Here is a 20364-nt window from a genome sequence, read left to right as displayed (position 1 = left end):
TAAAATTGTTACACTAATTTTGGTTCATTGATTTTAATTATCCACTTAAAAAACCTATTCCACAATGCAACTCTACCTCTGCCGGAAACCTATCCCCATTGCTGCACTCACATCGACTTCCTGGTACCTGTTCCTTAAGTTTTTCTTTATTGCAAATTAATGGAAAATTGATAAATCTATTATATTTATATTGCAAATTAATTAGAACTAGTCCCACTAGTAGGTTTTTTCTTTTTCAACAAGCAAAATAGTCTTTGTGTTTCCCTTTGCAAGATCTACCAATTTTGTCGATGCCACCAGTAGGTTATTCCATCAAAGAGAATTAATTGGAAGGAGATTTATTACTAGACCTCCCATAGAAAAATTCACAACAACTCTAAAGAGAATTTTACTAGTGTCGCTAGATGAATGGAAATCCATAGCAGTTTAATATTGTTGAATTAATGTCATGTTTGTTCCTGTAATATGGAATTGAAACAGAGAATGTCAGAGTTGGAAGAAAAAATAATTGATTGTTGGTAATTTGATCACCTCTGGGGCATTATTTGGGGATATAATAACCAATGTGAGTTTTGACTTTAGCGTCAATATCTGGTGTCTATTTTAATTATAATAAAAGTAAGTTGTTGCGAAAGTCTTTAATGAAAATCCTATATATTGTATGCCTCTTGTGAGAGGAAGAAGAGAGAGACGAATTTTGTGGACCCCATTAAAGATTATTGGGATCTATCAAAAGTGGGTCCCATTATTTTGTAGATCTTACTAATATTCACTTGTATCAATCTCTCTCTAAATGGAAAATAAATAAAGGCCTAGCAAATAGAGGAAACTCTAACTCATCACGGTTGGTAGCAGTAAATTTTTAGCATTTTTAAAATAGTTCATGAAAATGTCACTTGATGTTAAAATAGTCTCTAAAAGAGTCATTGCATGAATTTTAAAAATAAAATGGTCCTTGTTGCGTGACACCATGAGACATCCACGTTAATCGATAGTTAACGTGCAACCTATTTTGATAATTAAACACACCCTATGACGGAGATCGTTAGGGGTTTATGCGGTCATGTGATTGAGGTCAATAAATATCTAGCTCAAGATTTAAGAATTGAGATTTGTCAACTCGCAATAGGTGATGGGATTACCCTATGCCGCATTAGCTAATCTCTCCTTCGAGATCTTTTGTGTGCTTGGAGAATTTTAATTATCATTATACTCCGTATTTAAATTTTTAATAAGGGTACGGCTTGTGAAGTGTATGTTTGAAATAAAGTTAATATATTTATAGCTTATTAAAACAATATTTATTGAAACCGTATTTAACTTTGAAAAAAATCATAAATTGTTGTACATATATTTAATTTAATAATAGATAATATAATATAGATGGTTCAAGATGGATTGACATGGTTTAGATCATGCCTTTTCTTAATAAAAAAAATGGTTTAGATCATGCCTAAAATAATTGTAAAAGGACAGTGCAATGGTGTGGGCTTGTATTTTACTCATGCCTAAAATAAAATTTCTTTAATGTACCTAAGCTGCTTTCGACATAATAATGTCTCCAAGATAAGTTTGGTAGATTCATTTTATTTTTAGGTTAAATATGTTTTTTATCTTTATAAAATTTTAATTTTCATCTCTACCGATTGATTTATACTCATTTTAATGTTAATATTATGACTCTTTTATGTTTTAAGATGTGTCTATATGTTATGTTAAAATTTTTTTTGAGAGACAATAAACAAAACTAAATTTTTTTTGAATGAAAACATATAATGAAATTTTATAAAATCAAAAATAAAATTCACTAATTTTATAAAGACAAAAAATATATTTATCCTATTTTTTCCGTGCATTGTATGTCATCCTTGTCACATATATATATATGGGTTCCTAGGCTAATATCACGCTTAATTTTTATTTTTTATTTTATTGAGAACCTTGTGCGGGGTCCGGTTAAGGTGCATAAGCCCAAACTTATGCACCATGCATAATTGCTATGCGCGCCCCCCATATTGCTACGCGCGCCCCCCAACTGCTACGCGCCCCCCCATTTTCTAGCCCCCAATTTCTAGCGCGCCCCCCAATTGCTACGCGCCCCCCCCCATTTTCTAGCCCCCCAATTTCTAGCGCACCCCCCCAGGTTTTTTTTTTTTTTTAGATTTCTAGCGCACCCCTCAGATTTTTTTTTATCACGCTTTTAATTTTGATTGATTGAATTTTATTTTATTTTATTGATTAGGGATAAATTTCAGAGTATTATGTATGGTTAATTATTTTAGTAGTTAGTTTTAAACTAAAATCATGCCAAACCATCATCGCTGTAACCGCTGCAAGCTCTTCAATCTTCTTCGCTCTCGCTATCTTCGTTTTCCAATCGGAATCTTACAAATCGATTCTCTTGAATCGAACGAAAACGAGAACGAATTGCAATTTCTGAGATGAATCGGAATCGGAATCGGAGTTTTGCAATTTCTGAGATGAATTGGAATCGGAGTTCGTGAGAGAAGGTGTGAGTTCGTGAGAGAAGGTGAAGAAGATGAACAGTGATCGCGGATGAACAGTGATCACGTTTTCACTGTTTCGTGTAAGAGAAGATGAACAGTGAATTTTCGTTATAATTATTCTGGAAACCATTGTGCTGGTTAAATGGTTTCAGAGAGTTAAAAAGTGAAACCATTTGTATTATAAAATGGTTTTATGTGTTTATTGAAATCAATATTGTGTTTTTATGGTTTTAAAAATCCTGGAAACCATTATGCTGATTAAATGGTTTCAGAGAGTTAAAAAGTGAAACCATTTGTATTATAAAATGGTTTTATGTGTTTATTGAAATCAATATTGTGTTTTTATGGTTTTAAAAATCCCGGAAACCATTATGCTGGTTAAATGGTTTCAGAGAGTTAAAAAGTGAAACCATTTGTATTATAAAATGGTTTTATGTGTTTATTGAAATCAATATTGTGTTTTTAATATTGAATTTATTGTATTATTGAAATAATATTCCTTCATTATTATTACTATTACTGAACCAAATTAACATCTCAAGATTCTCTAACCAATAATCACTCAACAATTATAAAAAAAATTAATCACTCTACTTTGTCTCCATTCAGCAAAAACACAAATATTTTATCACTAAAAAAAACCTCATCACAAAAAGAAAAACCAAGCTACCCAATTCGAGTCTAATTCATACGTTCTTCATTGCCGTTCAAATTCGATTCTGAGACAAAAAAAAAGCCTAGAAATCTAAAAAAAAAAAAAAAAACCTGGGGGGGTGCGCTAGAAATTGGGGGCTAGAAAATGGGGGGGGCGCGTAGCAATTGGGGGGCGCGCGTAGCAATTGGGCTTTCAGGCCTAGTAGGCTAAAAATAAAAACAAAACGTGTGCATCAGCAGAAAGGGGGTGGGGATAGCGAGCCTTTGGGGGGGCTGGGGGGCGCACGAGAGAAATTTCTGGGGGGCGCGCGAGTAATTCTGGGCTTATGCACCATGCATAAACATCCCCTTATGCATATTAACTTTTGCCCCTTGTGCGTATCAAGTTGTTCTAATTTACAATTTTTATGAATGCTGTTTTTTAGTAAAAAAAATGATTTTTTTTTACTAATATAAACTTTTAATTGATATCATTGACACCAAGTGATGTTTAATTTTTTTATTATCCATCAGAATGCATGGTTGAGTAAAATATCTTTATTTTGCAGCATGCAGCATGTCACCTGGCTTACTGGCTATTGGTTAACATCAACACAAGCCTACATGGTACATTAAAGAAATTTTTAATATGCACCACATCAATAAGTGATCTATTATAATAGGTATTTAAAATATATATAAGATTTTGACAATATACATTGTAATTTAGAAATATAAGTTATTTGGCTAGGTTCTCTTTCTATCGATGTTTCATTAATTTTTAATTCAAGGAGCTGCTTTTTGGATTCTGATGATGGGCCGATCATTTTTTGTTCGAGATTGGAAGTTAGTGTCTAGTAACATCTCTATGGGTCGGATTAATGTATTCTCTGGTGGTCTGAAAGATGAGGATGTCTTCCTAAGAATGAGATTAGAAGTGACCTCTAGGTAGTATCTGTTTTGGTATTTTCATTGGTATCCGCTTATATACGGCGCCTCTGTTTTGTAGCTCCTCTTTTATAGGTCTTTGTTCGTCTTATGCAAAGACCTGATTATTATTAATAATATATTTTCAATTAAAAAAAGGTTATTTTTATTTTTAAGATTTAATAATGATTTAATTGATATAAGGCTAATTAAAACATAAAAAAATAGTCGTATTGAATTGACGTCATTTATTTTAATTTAAAAGACGAGGAGAGTCGTGATTTTTTATTTTAAAAGAGTATTGTCGAGTGTCGACGGACATTAAAATTTCTATTAGTTTTAAACATTAATTGTTTCGTGAGCTTAACTCAATTGGCATGACGTTACATTATATATACAGCGGGCCGGGGTTTAAACCCCGATCATCCACTTATCCACCGTAAAGGTAGAATTTTCTATAGCCGCTAGGCTACTTGACCAAAAAAAAATTAAGCATTAATTGGTAAGCGATAGACTACGTACTTATAAAGGCGATCCACCGTATAACACTCATCATATATTAATTAATTACATGGTTTTATAAAGTTTGGTCGAGGTAAGTAAAATCTGATCAAGAATTGTTCCAATTCGAACTCAGATTTTCCCAAATAATTCGTTTCAGAGGGAGCTCATTAACCACTTGAACCCAATTCCTTTGTTATTTTTTGTCCTTTGGCTAAATTAGTATTTTAATCACTTAATTAATGAATATTTTAGTTTCACATTAGTCTCTCAATAAATAAATGTTTCACTTTAGTCCTTAAAAATATCTCTGTTTACGACATTGATCACTCATATTAATTTTTTTTTCACTTTAGCCCTTAATTTTTATATATAAAAAAAAAACACTACAAACTCATAAAATATCATCCCTTGATCATCTTCATCACTAATGAAATTCATCATCAAACCCAAAAAATTTAAAAAATCAAAATCATTTGCTTCCATTTTTCCATTTCTTTCTCAATTCATTCATCATCTTCTTCATAAATTCATCATTTAAACTCAGAATTTCAAAATAAATCAAGATTTGGGAATTTTAGGATTTAGGGTTTTTGTTTGGAGATTTGAGATTTTGATAAAAGTTAAGATTTTTGCAATTTTGCAATTTATTTGTTTGGATTTGTTTTGAAATTCTAGGTTTGAATGTTGAAGTTTGAAGAACATGACGAAGGAATAATGGAGGATAAAGATGAAGAAATAGAAACAAAAATTAGTTGGTGACGCACATTATTGAGGTATATGGTGGTTAAAAAATTAACATAAGGGACATTTTTGCATAACAGATATATCATTATGGGACTCATATACGGAACATTTAAGATGTGACTAAAAAGTAATTTGGGCTAAAAAGTGTTTGTTTTAGGGTTTTTCTAAACTAACCATTCATAGTTTGAAGGTATTCGTCTATCAATCAATGAGAACAAACCATATGCATATGAAATAATAGTTAATTACAAATTAGTTGTTAGTACTACATGTAAATACTCATAAATTATGAAGAGATACATCAGACCTCACCTAATTTTAGGTGTTGTGTATATCGTTAATATTGTCATTTATACCACAACACATACAAATCCAAATATGATGGAAAACCTTACCAATCCGTAAGATTTTTTTTTTTATTATTTTAGATTCTCCTAGCTGTAAATTTTTTTAAAATATATTTTTTTTAGATTTATCAATCTAAATGATTTGTTTATAACATGACACTCACCTTTCTCTATAAAATGGACAGCTTGTTGGAACTTTATTCTTCATCATCGAGAGCGCTTTTGATTTCATAGTCTGAAAAAAACAAATAATTAAGAGATGGCTTTCAATAACAATGAAGAGAAACAGGAAAACCAACCCATAGCATTCAAAGTATACAGTGATCTTTTTTTATTTAATAAACAAAAGACTCTTCTTCAGAGTAATGCACTGTATCAGGTATATATCCACAATTATCTTTTTTTTTGGTACAATCAAAAATCTCATATCTATTTCCTACTTACATATAAATCTTGTTGAAGATCTTTATAACTATTTCTTTAGGAAAAAATTATGCATACTATCATTGTTTTTAATTTTCAAACTTACATATATTTGTTGGTGTAAAGGTGTTATCTCATTTACTCATACTTGGCAATTGCAAATAGACAAATACAATTGAATAGCTAACACACAAGCACACATACTTGCTAACACTAGCGCTAACTGCCCAACACATTGGCGCGCGCTGCACCTCGGGCAACTGCTCAGACTTGCTGGCCTTGGCTCCGCCCATGTTAACATCCTTTATATTAAACGAAAGCAGCATTTAATTTGAAGATGGCAAATAAACCATTTAATTTGAAACTTTCAAGGCACAACATTTAGATTTTAGTTTAGATTTTACAAAACTTGATCAACAATCTATCTTTACTACCAGTTGCAATTGCAATATAGATGATATATTTTTTTGTCAATTTAACACATTTTTTTAATACTTGTTAATTTAACACTTGTTTTCTACTTAATTTGTAAATAAAATAATAAAAATATTATCATTGTGCAGTATGTACTTGAAACAAGTGTGTTTCCAAAAGAGCACCCGTCTTTGAAGGAGCTCCGTGATATGACAGAAAAACACCCTCGGTAAGATCATGCTTGTTTCTCTTTTTTATTTTAGAAACCAAACTTGCAAATTATATATACCAAAATATGGGGATTTTGTACATGAACCGTATGATTGAAATCAGACAGTTCAGATCTCAAAATATATTTTATTTTTGTTTAATATAAAATTATGAAATAATATCTAGACCGTACAATCTAGATCGAATTGATCGGATGACCTAAAATTTATTTACTCCATAACTGCAACGCCTTTTAACCGAATAGAATTCAGGTCCGGAGCAGATAGCCATTACATAATAGCCTAAGACGCTGAAGGCTAGGTATCTTAGAATTGAGTTTCGGGCCTAACTCATCCTTACAAAACCGACTTGTAAGATGAAGATTGTCACTTGCTTATAAACACTTGTCAAGGCCATCTCACAACTGATGTAGGACTTCTTAACACACACCCTCACGCTCAGCACTATTGGGCTTGGTGCGTGGATAAAACGGTGGGTGGCCCGATAGTGGAAACCTGATAATAGGTGGACCAACGGATCGGGGAGAGGCTCTGATACCATCTTAAATAACCGATTATCCCAAAAGCTTAAGCTGTTAGGATAGAGTCACATCAATGATTTTATATTATTTCTAATATATGGTAGGTGGACCTATGCATTATCCACGCTTCAAGCTCAAGTGGACTATTGTGTGAGGGGGCATGTTAGAAATAATATAAAATTATTGATATGATTCTATCCTAACAGCTTAAGCTTTTGGGATAATCGATTATTTGACAAGGTACATGTTATGATATAGGAGTATTGTGATTCTCTTATTATTAGACTTTATATTGTAATTATGTTAGGATCAATTATCTTTTATGTGTAATTACTTTCTTTGTCTCTTTGTCTCAAATCCTATAATATAAATAGGAGCACTTGCTTGTACTTAAACATAACACAAAAATATATACAAATGTCTTTTTATATTTTCCTGAGTTTCTACATGGTATCTAGAGCTTAGGTTTTATTTGGCTCTTACCTTTTGCCAGTTTTCCTGAGTATTCTTTTTTTTTTACTGCCGCCACTTCTAATCGGTGCTTCACTGATTTATTAAAGCACCACAAATCCTATTTTCGGTGATTATTTCTTTTCACTCCATCTTAATCTCTTAAAGCACTAGCTTGATCCCTTTTGTTATTTTGCCAACCAATCACCATACATCAACCTGATATCATCAAAAACAGTAAGCTTTTCACCAATTAATCTCCTCCCCTTCAAATAGTAAACGTGTTCCTTCACATACTATTTGAGTGAGATCTAATTCTCTACGGTTACCGATACTGCTCTAACAGTATTAATTTCGTTGAAGCCATAGTAATAATGGAGAAATCCGAGGTCACGGTCCCTATTACGGTTACTCTCAACGGCTCTAATTATGATCAATGGACTGAAGCGATGTGTGGATTCTTGAAAGGTCGGCGGCTCTGGCGATATGTGACGGGTGATAAAACGTGTCCCACAATCGCTGCTAATGAACAGGCTGAAGCCTTTGCTGACAGATTAGAGGAATGGGATAGCAAGAATCACCAGATCATTACTTGGTTTCGCAATACCTCAACTCCAGGTATCCATATGCAATTTGGACGATTTGAGACAGCCAAAGAGGTATGGGATCATTTAAAACAACGTTATACTATTTCTGATTTATCTCATCAGTATCAATTGTTGAAAGATCTTGGTAATTTGAAACAACAATCTGGTCAGCCTGTTTATGAGTTTTTAGCACAAATGGAAGCAATATGGAATCAATTAGCCTCGTGTGAGCCTTCTCTGAAAGATGCAACCGACCTAAAAACATATGAGAAGCATCGTAATCGTATTCGGCTAATTCAATTTTTGATGGCTCTCACTGATGATTATGAACCGGTGAGAGCATCTCTGCTGCATCAAAACCCTTTACCTACACTAGAGAATGCTCTTCCTTGTCTTAAGTCTGAAGAAACTAGATTGGGACTGCATCGTCCACAAAATGATCTTGCCTTCGCAGCTACCAATAAAACTACCAATTTTTGTCGTCATTGTCGCAAGCCTGGACATTCCTTCTCTGATTGCCCCAATGTGGAATGTCATAATTGCATGAAAAAGGGTCATATTGCTTCAAACTGTTGTCGATACTGCAAGACACCCGGACACTTGATTCAGAATTGTCCCACTCGCCCTCCGCGATCTGATCAAAAGAAGAATCAACAACGTCCCAACTTTTCGAAGCCTGCACTTGCAACTGCTGCTGCCAATAGTTCTGCAGAATCCTCCCGGTCTACCTTTTCTGTCACTGATCTTGAGTCTCTGCTTAGACAACTTCTTCCTTCTGGTAACGGTAATACTCCCGCCGCTCTTTCGACCACACCAGGTAATTCAAAATGGTATTTAGATTCTGCCTGTTGTAATCACATGACATCTACATCTCACTTATTTTCTTCCCTATATGAAAATACCACTACTCAATCTATTCACACTGCTGACGGATCCCTTATGCCTGTAACCCATAAAGGTTCTATCTCATTGTCCAATTTAAGCTTACCCGACACATATCTCATTCCTAAATTAAGTTTTAACCTTATCTCTGTTGGCCAATTATGTGATCTTGGTTATGAACTTACATTCTCTTCCTCTGGATGTCGTGTGCAGGATCCGCGGACGGGACAACTCATAGGGACTGGATGTAAGACCGGAAGGCTATTTGAGCTCACTAAACTGCATGTTCCTCAAGTGCCTAACATATGTGCCGCTTCCAAAGATTCTTCCATTCGACTTTGGCACTGTCGTCTTGCTCATAGCTCTATTGGAAAAATGCGTCATCTTGTGTCTCAAGGTCATTTAGGATCTGTTGCAAATGAGTCTCTTGAATGTACTTCTTGTCAAACTGCTAAGCAACCTGCTTTATCATTTAATAAAAGTACCTCTATTTCAATTTCATCATTTGATCTTGTGCATTCTGATATATGGGGTCCTGCTCCCACCCCTTCAATGGGAGGTTCTCGGTATTTTGTGATATTTGTTGATGATTATTCTCGATTTACTTGGATATTCATGATGAAAAATCGGCATGAACTTCCTCAAATTTACATTAACTTTGCCAAAATGATTAAAACACAATTTTCTAAAACAATTAAGGTTTTTCGCCGAGATAATGCAATGGAATATCGTGATTCCAAACTCTTATCTTTTCTTCATGAGCAGGGTACTTTGTCTGAATTTTCATGTCCATATACATCTCAACAAAATGGTCGTGCCGAGAGAAAGCATCGTCACATTCTTGACTCAGTTCGTGCCATGCTTATCTCAGCCTCTTGTCCAGAACGTGCTTGGGGTGAAGCTGCTCTTACAGCTGTCCACATAATCAATCGTCTCCCTTCCTCTATCATCGGCAATGTCTCTCCCTTTGAACGTCTTTATCTCACTACACCAGACTATAACTCACTTAAGGTGTTTGGTTGTGCCTGTTTTGTCCTCCTTCAGCCCCATGAATATACTAAACTTGAGCCCCGTGCTCGTCTATGTTGTTTTCTTGGTTATGGGACTGAACACAAAGGTTATCGATGTTGGGACCCAATATCCCAACGCATTCGTACCTCTCGTCATGTTGTCTTTTGGGAACATATAATGTTCTCTTCCTTGTCGAAGTTTAAGTCAATCCCTTCTACTTCAACTCCTCTCTTTACTAACCCTGATGTCGATTATTTTCCTAGTGACACAATTGCAGGTTCTGAGATGCATGTAGGTTCATCTAGTGAGCTTCCGATGCCTTCCGATATTCCATCCACTTCTAGTGATGATGTTTCGTCTGTTGATCCTGAACCGCCCACTATTGAGCTTCCTCCACGGGTAAGAAATCCACCTCCATACCTTCGTGATAATTATCATTGTTATTCCACTATGCTTCACCATCATGAACCACAATCCTATAAGGAAGCATCTGCAGATCCTCATTGGCAGCAAGCTATGCAGGAAGAATTACACGCATTAGAGAAAACCCACACATGGGACCTTGTCGATCCTCCTTCTAATAAGACTCTTGTGGGATGCAAGTGGGTGTATAAAATCAAGACTCTTTCTGACGGATCTATCGAGCGTTACAAAGCTCGTCTTGTGGCAAAAGGGTTCACTCAAGAGTATGGTATTGATTATGAGGAAACATTTGCCCCTGTTGCACGTATCACCTCTGTTCGAACCCTTCTTGCTATTGCTGCCACTCGCCAATGGAAACTCACTCAAATGGATGTTAAAAATGCCTTCCTCAATGGCGAGTTAGAAGAAGAGGTTTACATGCGTCCTCCCCCAGGATATATCTGTCAGGAAAACAAAGTATGTCGCCTTCGCAAGGCTCTCTATGGTCTCAAACAAGCACCTAGAGCTTGGTTTTCTAAATTTCACAAGACTATCACCCAATTGAATTTCTCCTCTAGTGCTCATGATTCTGCTCTTTTTACTCGGAAAACTGACAATGGCACTGTTGTATTGCTTCTTTATGTCGATGACATGATTATCACTGGTGATGACTCCATTGGAATTGAAGAGCTCAAGAAATTCTTGTGTCAACACTTTGAGATGAAGGATCTTGGACCATTAACTTATTTTCTGGGGCTTGAAGTATTATCTTCAAGTGATGGCTTGTTTCTGTCACAGGCTAAGTATGCTTCCGATCTCGTCTCTCGAGCATGTCTCACTGATTGTAAAATTGAACAGACTCCTCTCGAACCCAACATTCGATTTACTCCTCAAGATGGTACTTTACTTGCCGATGCCACTCTTTATCGGCAGCTCGTAGGTAGTCTGATATACCTCACAGTTACTCGGCCAGATATTTCATATGCTGTTCATCTTGTTAGCCAATTCATGGCTTCACCACGTTCCACACATTATGCTGCCGTCCTCCGGATTATTCGATATATCAAGGGTACCTTATTTTATGGTCTTCATTACTCAGCTACATCCTCTTTGATTCTTAACGCCTACTCTGATGCTGATTGGGCCGGTGATCCGAGTGATCGTCGTTCCACCACTGGTTTTTGTATTTTTCTTGGAGATTCTCTTATATCCTGGCGTAGCAAGAAACAAACTTTAACAGCCCGCTCTAGCACTGAATCTGAATATCGTGCTCTTGCTGACACTACTTCTGAGATATTGTGGCTTCGCTGGCTTCTTGCTGATTTAGAGACATCACAATCTTCACCAACTAATCTATATTGTGACAATCGCAGTGCCATTCAAATTGCTCACAATGATGTTTTCCATGAACGTACCAAACATATTGAAATTGATTGTCACTTCATTCGCCAACATCTTCTTCGTGGTGAACTTCATCTTATCTCCATTGGCACTCTTGACCAGCCGGCTGATTTGTTCACAAAACCTCATTCACCTGGTCGCTTCCGCACTTTAGTATCCAAACTCAAGTTGGTTAATGCTCCACCCACTTGAGTTTGAGGGGGAATGTTATGATATAGGAGTATTGTGATTCTCTTATTATTAGACTTTATATTGTAATTATGTTAGGATCAATTATCTTTTATGTGTAATTACTTTCTTTGTCTCTTTGTCTCAAATCCTATAATATAAATAGGAGCACTTGCTTGTACTTAAACATAACACAAAAATATATACAAATGTCTTTTTATATTTTCCTGAGTTTCTACAGTACACCAATCAACTATTGGACAAAAACTCCAACCCAAAATATATGCTATTTTGGGGAATGCATATTTTCACCTTTTTGCTTCTATATTTTCGGTTCTTTATTCAAAACAATAATTTAAAGTGTAGTGATAATGTTAATAATTAATAATTAAGACTATGAAGAAAAAAATATATGATAGATATGTAATAATTATATTAAAATATTTACCAAGAGAGGTTGGGTCAAGGAAATGTTAAACCCTCATAACATGTCGAACCAAAATTCAAATTATGACCGAGAGAGATACTTACTTATATTTAGTAATTTATATTTTACAATAAGTGAAATTTTGTTGTAATTTTATATTTTATAATAATAAAAAATAGAGAATATAAATAATATTTTGTTAAAATTAACTATAAATAATAGTAGAGTCCATATTTGAACCAGTTCCATATCAGATAGCTCTATCTATTTATGCATCTCATAAAAGGGGAAAAACTATTTTGTTTAATATACATGATCAATGTTTTAAAATAGGAGCCATATGGCTACCCCCGCGGATGAAGGACAACTTATAAGCATGTTGGTTAAACTGATAAATGCAAAGAACACAATGGAAATTGGTGTATACACAGGTTACTCTTTGCTCTCTACTGCTCTTGCTCTTCCCTCCGATGGAAAGGTAAGGCTCCATAATTTATAATGACTAGAATTGGTTTTTTTTTCTTTTCAATAAACACAATCAACTCATATCATTAATAATAAAATATTTAATACAATGGGAGATACTGTTAAAATAAGTGTGACTAGACCAAGAAATGGTCGTCCTAGTTAAGGTGTCAGCTGCCATATTCGATTACCGCTTCATGAACTTAATCTCAAAATTCGAATTACATTGTAACAATGACATGCATATATATATATATATATATATATATATATATATATATATATGCATATTATAATTTAAAATTAATTGAGAGTTAGTTTTAATTTAAAATTAAAATTGCCCCCTGACACTACCAGTCAGAGTCCACGTCTAAGGGCAATTTGATTGACTTTTTAAAATTTCAGGAGGGAGTATTTGCCTATTTCCAAATTTCATGAGGGTATTTGACAAATTTTAAAATTTCAGGGAGTATTTGACAGTTTACTCATTTCGAAAACTTTAATTAATGTGCAACTCATGCTTGATTTATTTCATTAGGTTGTGGCTTTGGACATTACTCGTGAATACTATGAATTGGGATTGCCTATGATTGAAAAAGCTGGAGTGATTCACAAGATCGACTTTCGAGAAGGACATGCTCTCTTTCTTCTTGACGAACTTCTTCAAGATGTGAGTTTGCATTTTTATTTCCCAACTTGATTTCATTATCTTTTTATACCATTCACGACTTACAAACTTAGAATAAAAATATATATTTTATGAATGAAATTTAGGGTGATGGGATAGTGTTCTAGAACAAATCATAAAAGACTTTATAGATCAAAAACCTTAGAATTAAATTACTTGAATTGATATTAATTTTGCAGGAAAATAACAAGGGGACATTTGATTTTGTTTTTGTTGATGCTGATAAGGAGAATTACATAAACTATCATAAGAAAGTGATTGATCTTGTAAAAGTTGGCGGATTAATTGGATATGATAACACTTTATGGAGTGGATCAGTTGCGCTTCCCCCTGATGCACCTATGGAGGAGTTCATTAGAGATTTACGTGGTCATGTGATTGAGGTCAACAAATATCTAGCTCAAGATTCAAGGATCGAAATTTGTCAACTTACAGTAGCTGATGGAATTACCCTTTGCCGCCGCATTAGTTGATTCCTCTGTCATGACATTTGTGTGCTCGGAGAATTTGTGTTTTTATTATAAGTATTTAAATTTTTAATAAGGCTATGACTCGTGAGGTGTCGTTTTGCAATTAATTTTATATGTTTTTTATCTTATAAAATATTATTTAACTTTTACAAAATCATAATTTTTTTGACATATTTAAAATTTTATTAGATAATGTAAGAGGGATTGAAATGGTTCAAATAGTACTTAAAAAGAATTTTAAAATGGTCAATAGGCACTGTTATCCTAATGTTTTTCTTTTCAATTTTTTCCTTTTTTAATTTTTTGTTGTTGTTGGTTGTTAAGATAAGAGAATAGCGGTCATTAAAAATCTTTACACACACAAAATAAGTTATCACACTTAAAGACAAATAAATTATAAGAGAAAAAATCTCTTATAATTATAAGAAAAAAATATGTACCAAAAAAAAATTATAAGAGAAAAAAAACACAAAACCACTTATTTCCTATGAAAGAAGATGAAGAAAACTTAATGAGAAGGAGGAACTTATCTCGTTTTAAAATTTAGGGCTGGCTGTTTCAACTTGCTATTAAAACAACAAAAATTAAAAAAATCAACTTATATTGAATTGACGCCAATTATGTTATTGTTTTAATCGAAAAGGCGAAGAGAGTTATGATTTTTTTTATTTTATGAAAAAGATAGTCACAAATAAAAAACTTATGGGAAACTTATTAAAATGAATATTAGTAATCTATTGACTCAGTTCCAAAATGTAAGTCACTTTGATATTTATATCATATTAAGGAATTGCTAACTTTTGTAAATGTTGTCAAAAATTATAATGTTTTTTCTCTTTTACCTTTCATGTAACATTTAAAGCTTTGTAAAACAAAAAAAGTCTTAATAGTAACTTCTCATTTCTCTCTCGTTGATATGCGTAAAAGCATGACATGAGAAAGTTAAAACAAAATATGGAAGAAAATAAAAAAGATAATTTAGGAAGATCAACCATAATTATATATTGAAATTGTAAAACGACTTACATTTTAGTAAAAAAAATTCTTTTACATTTTAGAAGTATTTTTTATGTCTATACTATCTCTCATACATAGAAAAACAATAAAAGCCAATAAATGGAGCAAAGTCAACACTCCCTTGTCACATATATGAGCTCCTTGGGCTAATATCACACGCTTAATTTTTTACGTATATTTTGTTGAGAACTTTGTGCGTATCAAGTTAATCTAATTTACAATTTGTGATGAATTTTCTTTTACTAATATATATATATATATATATAAACTTTTAATTGATATCAATATCATTGACATTAAGCGATATATTTAATTTTTTAATATCCATCAGCTAATATATCTATTTAAATATCTTTAACTACTCAACCAATAGGTTTGTGTTGATATCATTGAGTATTTAAATATATCTATCTAAATACTTATTATAATTTTTTTTATTATGTAGTTGAGTAAAAAATCTTTATTTTGCAGCATGTCACCTGGCTTACAGGCTATTGGTTGGCATCAACACAAGCCTACAAACTTTAATGTCAAACAAAGCCCTTCAAAACGGTGCAAATAGTACTATAATAGTATTAGATAAATGTTTTTCATAGAATAAATCCTCTCAATTTTGTTTTTCTCAATTATCACATCTCAACCATCAATCATCTTTTCTCCATTTTTTTTTTAAATTAAAATATTGTTTTATATTTATCATCCAATAGTCTATTACTCCACATTATTTTCTCAATTATTTTTTGTACTTGAGAGAATCCTTTCTCGTTTTTTATACATATGTTTAGACATATGGTACATTAAAAAAAAATTTAACATGGATCACGTCAATAAGTGATCGATTATAATAAGTATTTAAAATATTTAAAAGGGAGAACAATTTAGACAATGGATGAACAGTTTCACAAAAAGGGATATAGTATACCAACACCACACGTGAATTATTTTAATCTAGACCATTCATTTCCATCCAACGACAAAGATTTATTGTTCACACTTCTCATGATAGCAGATTGTTTTCATCGGTCGCCCTATATATATATATATATATATATATATATATATATATATATATATATATATATATATATGAGATTTACTAATGCACACCCACTGTTTTTTATGATGTGTGCATTAGCAACATACACCTTAAGGTGTATTTAACTACTTTTTAGTTATCATTTGCTAACACACATCTTCTAAAAATTAAGTAGGTGTATTATAGCAAATGCATATAGGAGTTGCTAATGTACACCTACTTATTTTTTAAAAGGTGTGCATTAGCAACATGCACCTTAGGGTGTATTTAACTACTTTTTAGTTATAACTTGCTAACACACACGTTTTTAAAAATAAGCAGGTGTACGTTAGCAAAACTCATTAGACGATCACTTATGGACCACGTCAATAAGTGATCGATTATAATAAGTATTTAGAATATATAAAAGGGAGAACAATTTAGACGATGGATGAACAGTTTCATATATATATATATATATATTGGGGTTTGTTAATTTAGACCCACCTAAAAACATGAAGGTCTAAATTAGCAAGGTGCACCTTTTCACCTTGGACAAAAAAATCTTCTATTTAAAAATTGGTTTGAGTAGTGGGAAGGGTATTTGTTGTCCAAAGTGAAAAGGTGCACCTTACTAATTTAGACCTTCATATTTTTAGATGAGGAATATTCTATAGATGAGTAATCAGTAATAATGTGATATAAAGCAAATCCAACTAGACAACCAAAAGATGTATTTAATATTTGGGGCATTTTCTGATACATTATGTATGCAACTAAATAATACAAAAAACAATCATTCCCCAATTTGTTCGACTGTTTCTATCTTTGTTCTTTCTTTGGTTTGATGGGTACTGAAAGAAAATTAGATTTACTCTGTGACCCTTAAAAGCAAAGTTGGGTTTGAAACCCATTCTTCTAGGACCAATCTCAAATATCAAAGAGAAAATTGCTTAATTAGGAAGACAAAAAACACTAAAAGATGGCCTTTATGAAAAGCAGAGAAGTTGTTCACAGTTTTAAAAAAAGAAAAGAAGAAGAAGAAGAAGAAGATAGAGAAGTGATTCACAAAACATAAACGTGGGTAAGTGAAAGAAAAGAACGGCGTACCTGAATTTTTTTAATTAATTAAAAATCTCAACCGTAAATTTAATCTAAGGATCGTTAAGTTCTTCTCTCATCTCTCATTATAAGACATTGTTCTCACTTGAAGTACTCCCTATATATATATATATATATATATATATATAAAAAATAGTTCAATTTAACCCATTTTCAACCCTAATGACTGTAGTGATTCATGGTCCAAATAAAATCGTAAGATTAGAAAATTGATATGATTTTTGAGTTTCCAAATATAGAAAATACTAATAACGTGTCATGGCCCATGGGGGAGATTTTGTTAAGGAAATAAATATTATAAAATTATCTTAAAATTTTGTGTAATTAATTTCATACAAATATAAAAATATTATTTTTAAGGTGAATTCTTCGGTACACATATTATGTGGATGTGTACCGGTACACCGCTGATGTGGTTAACAAGTAATATAGTAATTAATGCATATTTGTCAACAAAAAAAAATTAATGCAGATTTTGTTTCTTTATTAAGTTTATTATATTAAACACTACTTTTTAATATTGGCATATGTATCCTTCCACAATAAATCAAACCATGCATCATATCTTTCAACTTATATATGATTTTCAACAAATTCAAATATTTTAATATTATTCTAATATCTTATAAATAATATTATTTTAGTATTTTGTATTTTCTTAAAAATTAATAGTATTTTGTATTTTAATAACTTTTTTAATTATTCAAACAAAAAAAATTATTAATATGATTGATCCAACTACGATTTTTAATATTTCAATATTATTACCTTTCAAATTTTTTTAATATTATTAGTTTATAAAAATTAATATTCATTTGCCACCTAATAATTAGTGCATATAATTATTAAAAAATATTTATTTTTTTGTAAAACAAACTTTAATTTTTTAATATGTTTATATATTTTATTGTAATATTGTTAATTTTTAGTGATTCGTTATATTTTATATGGTTAAATAAGTTTGTTATCGATACAAAATTACTAAATTTAATTTTTCATCTTCATAAGAAAATGTCATGTTTTGATCCCCACAAAATGTTTATGCATGCAATTTTGGTCATGTTGTAAAGTTGATGTATATTTCTAATGATTTTGCATATATGTATAGCGCATTATAAAAAGTTTGTCCAAAAGTAAGGAGCATACAAAATTTGATTTCTAGGTCAAAATATTCGTTACTTTTATCTTGATATTTTGATTTAGAAAATTCATATTTAAATCGTCTCATATTAAAAAATACTAAAGTTTTGTAAATGAACTTTTGATATTGTTCTAGACATGCTTGATTGTCGAAATTTAAATTCATAAGTTATTGTTAGTCCAAGTGATATTGAACGACTTGATTGAGAAAAATTGAATTCCTTAATAAAGTAAGTATAATTAGTTAAGTTTGCATATGAACTATGTTTCAAGTTAAAGGGTTTGATCTAAATTTTTTTATTTCTGTTGACACAATTGACATTATTAGTCGAGACTTAATAGTCATTTCATTTGAACTAAGTTTTTTTAAGTCATAGTTAATCTAACTAATTGAGGTTGAATCGTTTGATTTTAGAATTTGAATTCTTAAGTATTTCTCATTCCCACTTGGTCAAGTTGAATAGTGAGATTGAGAATGTTTGATCTCCTTAGTTCCTTTCAGTCTAATTGGTTGTGACTTAACAATCCTTTCAAAATAACTAGGTTTCTGGTGTAATAATTTGTCCAACAATATGAGATTGAACTGTTAGCTAGAATGTTGAAATTCAACTTTTTAAGTGTTTATCATTTCAATTAGGTCAAGTTGAATAAATTAACTGGGATGAATTGATTCCCTATGTCACAGTTGAGAAAATTAGTTGAGACTTAACACTCATTTCATATGAATTACGTTTCTTGAGTCATAGTTAATCTAACTAGTTGATGTTGAACTGTTACATTGTCGACATTTAAATTCTTAAGTGTTTTACATTTCAATTTGGTCAATTTATTTTTTTAGTTCTTATCAGTAGAATTGGTAGCAACTTAATAATCCTTCTCTGATAACTAGGTTTTTGATTCATAGGTAATCCCATTAGTTGACATCGAAATGTTATATTGCTAAAAATTTAAAGTCATGTGTCTTGTTCCAATTAGGTGGTATTGAATTGTTTGAGAAAAAAATTAAAATCAAACACGTACAATACAACTGAAGTTGTTCTGTCAAGTCCCTTAAGTTTTAGTAGATCAAACGCACCCTTAATCATAGTTGGTAGAATTACTTCTTTTTTTTTTTTTTTTAAGAATCACACACTACATGAAAATCTCAATTGTCTAATAAAACTTGTTGAGGGCTTAAGTAAGAAAAGCCCTCAAACTTATTAGGGGGCTTCTATGGTACATATGAAATTAAAAAATTCAATCTACCGGTACATTAGATCAATTAATTAATAAATTAATAATTATTTATTTAATTAAAAAATTATTTGCCGATTATTGTATTTCAGAGATAATAATTTCATAAGAAAAGACACAATTTCAATGTTTTATAAGCAATCTAAGAGTTTATTTTTTCTTGAATTGTAAGGTTTGAGTACACCTAGTACTTCTTATAATTCAATTTTTTCTTATAATTTTTTTTATAAGCAATACCCAAACGTTTTTATATTTTTTCATAAAAAAAAATCAATATTGACTATTATGAGTGATAATATTTTATTTTTTTTTTTATAATTTTGATAAATAGTATTTAGTTATTATAATATTTTAAATGATAACAAATGATTTTTTTCGGAAAAATATTCATTTACCTAATAGAGGTATGGATAGGGTTCAATTTGAAAGCGACTCGCAAGTGTTGACCGAAGCTATTCGAACGAGGCGTAGTGGTAATTCGGAATTTAGTTTAATTTTTGTGGATATTATCCAAATTATGTTATCGTGTATAAACTTTTAAGTGAAGTTTGTTAGGAGACAGACGAATATGGTTGTTCATTCACTTGCTCGGGCGGCCAATTCTTGGGCTAGTTTCCGTAGATTTTAGATTATTCC

General features: G+C 31.9%; 2 protein-coding genes across 2 annotated transcripts; both read left to right on the top strand.

Annotated features, from left to right (window-relative positions):
* Positions 1-5853: 5853 nt before the first annotated feature.
* LOC123920949 (caffeoyl-CoA O-methyltransferase 5-like) lies at positions 5854-14446 on the top strand. The gene is made up of 5 exons (XM_045973310.1): positions 5854-6041; positions 6649-6728; positions 12912-13056; positions 13582-13713; positions 13911-14446. The coding sequence occupies exons 1-5, from the start codon at positions 5922-5924 to the stop codon at positions 14202-14204; spliced, it is 771 nt and encodes a 256-aa protein (XP_045829266.1). The 5' UTR covers positions 5854-5921; the 3' UTR covers positions 14205-14446.
* LOC123920947 lies at positions 7503-9665 on the top strand. The gene is made up of 2 exons (XM_045973308.1): positions 7503-9104; positions 9383-9665. Exons 1-2 carry the CDS (start codon positions 8075-8077, stop codon positions 9418-9420), a joined length of 1068 nt encoding a protein of 355 aa, XP_045829264.1. The 5' UTR covers positions 7503-8074; the 3' UTR covers positions 9421-9665.
* Positions 14447-20364: the final 5918 nt, after the last annotated feature.

Source organism: Trifolium pratense, linkage group LG4 (genome assembly GCF_020283565.1).
Source record: "Trifolium pratense cultivar HEN17-A07 linkage group LG4, ARS_RC_1.1, whole genome shotgun sequence".
Classification (NCBI taxonomy): domain Eukaryota; kingdom Viridiplantae; phylum Streptophyta; class Magnoliopsida; order Fabales; family Fabaceae; genus Trifolium; species Trifolium pratense.
Note: the sequence above shows the minus strand (reverse complement) of the source record. Positions and strands in the feature narration are given on the sequence as shown.

Excerpts from the sequence above, each read along its gene's own strand:
- LOC123920947 (XM_045973308.1), top strand. The coding sequence starts at position 8,075 with ATGGAGAAATCCGAGGTCACGGTCCCTATTACGGTTACTCTCAACGGC. Across the intron at positions 9,105-9,382 it reads CGCTCTTTCGACCACACCAG|GATCCGCGGACGGGACAACT; the intron begins GTAATTCAAAAT and ends TGTCGTGTGCAG.
- LOC123920949 (XM_045973310.1), top strand. The coding sequence starts at position 5,922 with ATGGCTTTCAATAACAATGAAGAGAAACAGGAAAACCAACCCATAGCA. Across the intron at positions 13,057-13,581 it reads CTCTTCCCTCCGATGGAAAG|GTTGTGGCTTTGGACATTAC; the intron begins GTAAGGCTCCAT and ends TTATTTCATTAG. Across the intron at positions 13,714-13,910 it reads TTGACGAACTTCTTCAAGAT|GAAAATAACAAGGGGACATT; the intron begins GTGAGTTTGCAT and ends TTAATTTTGCAG.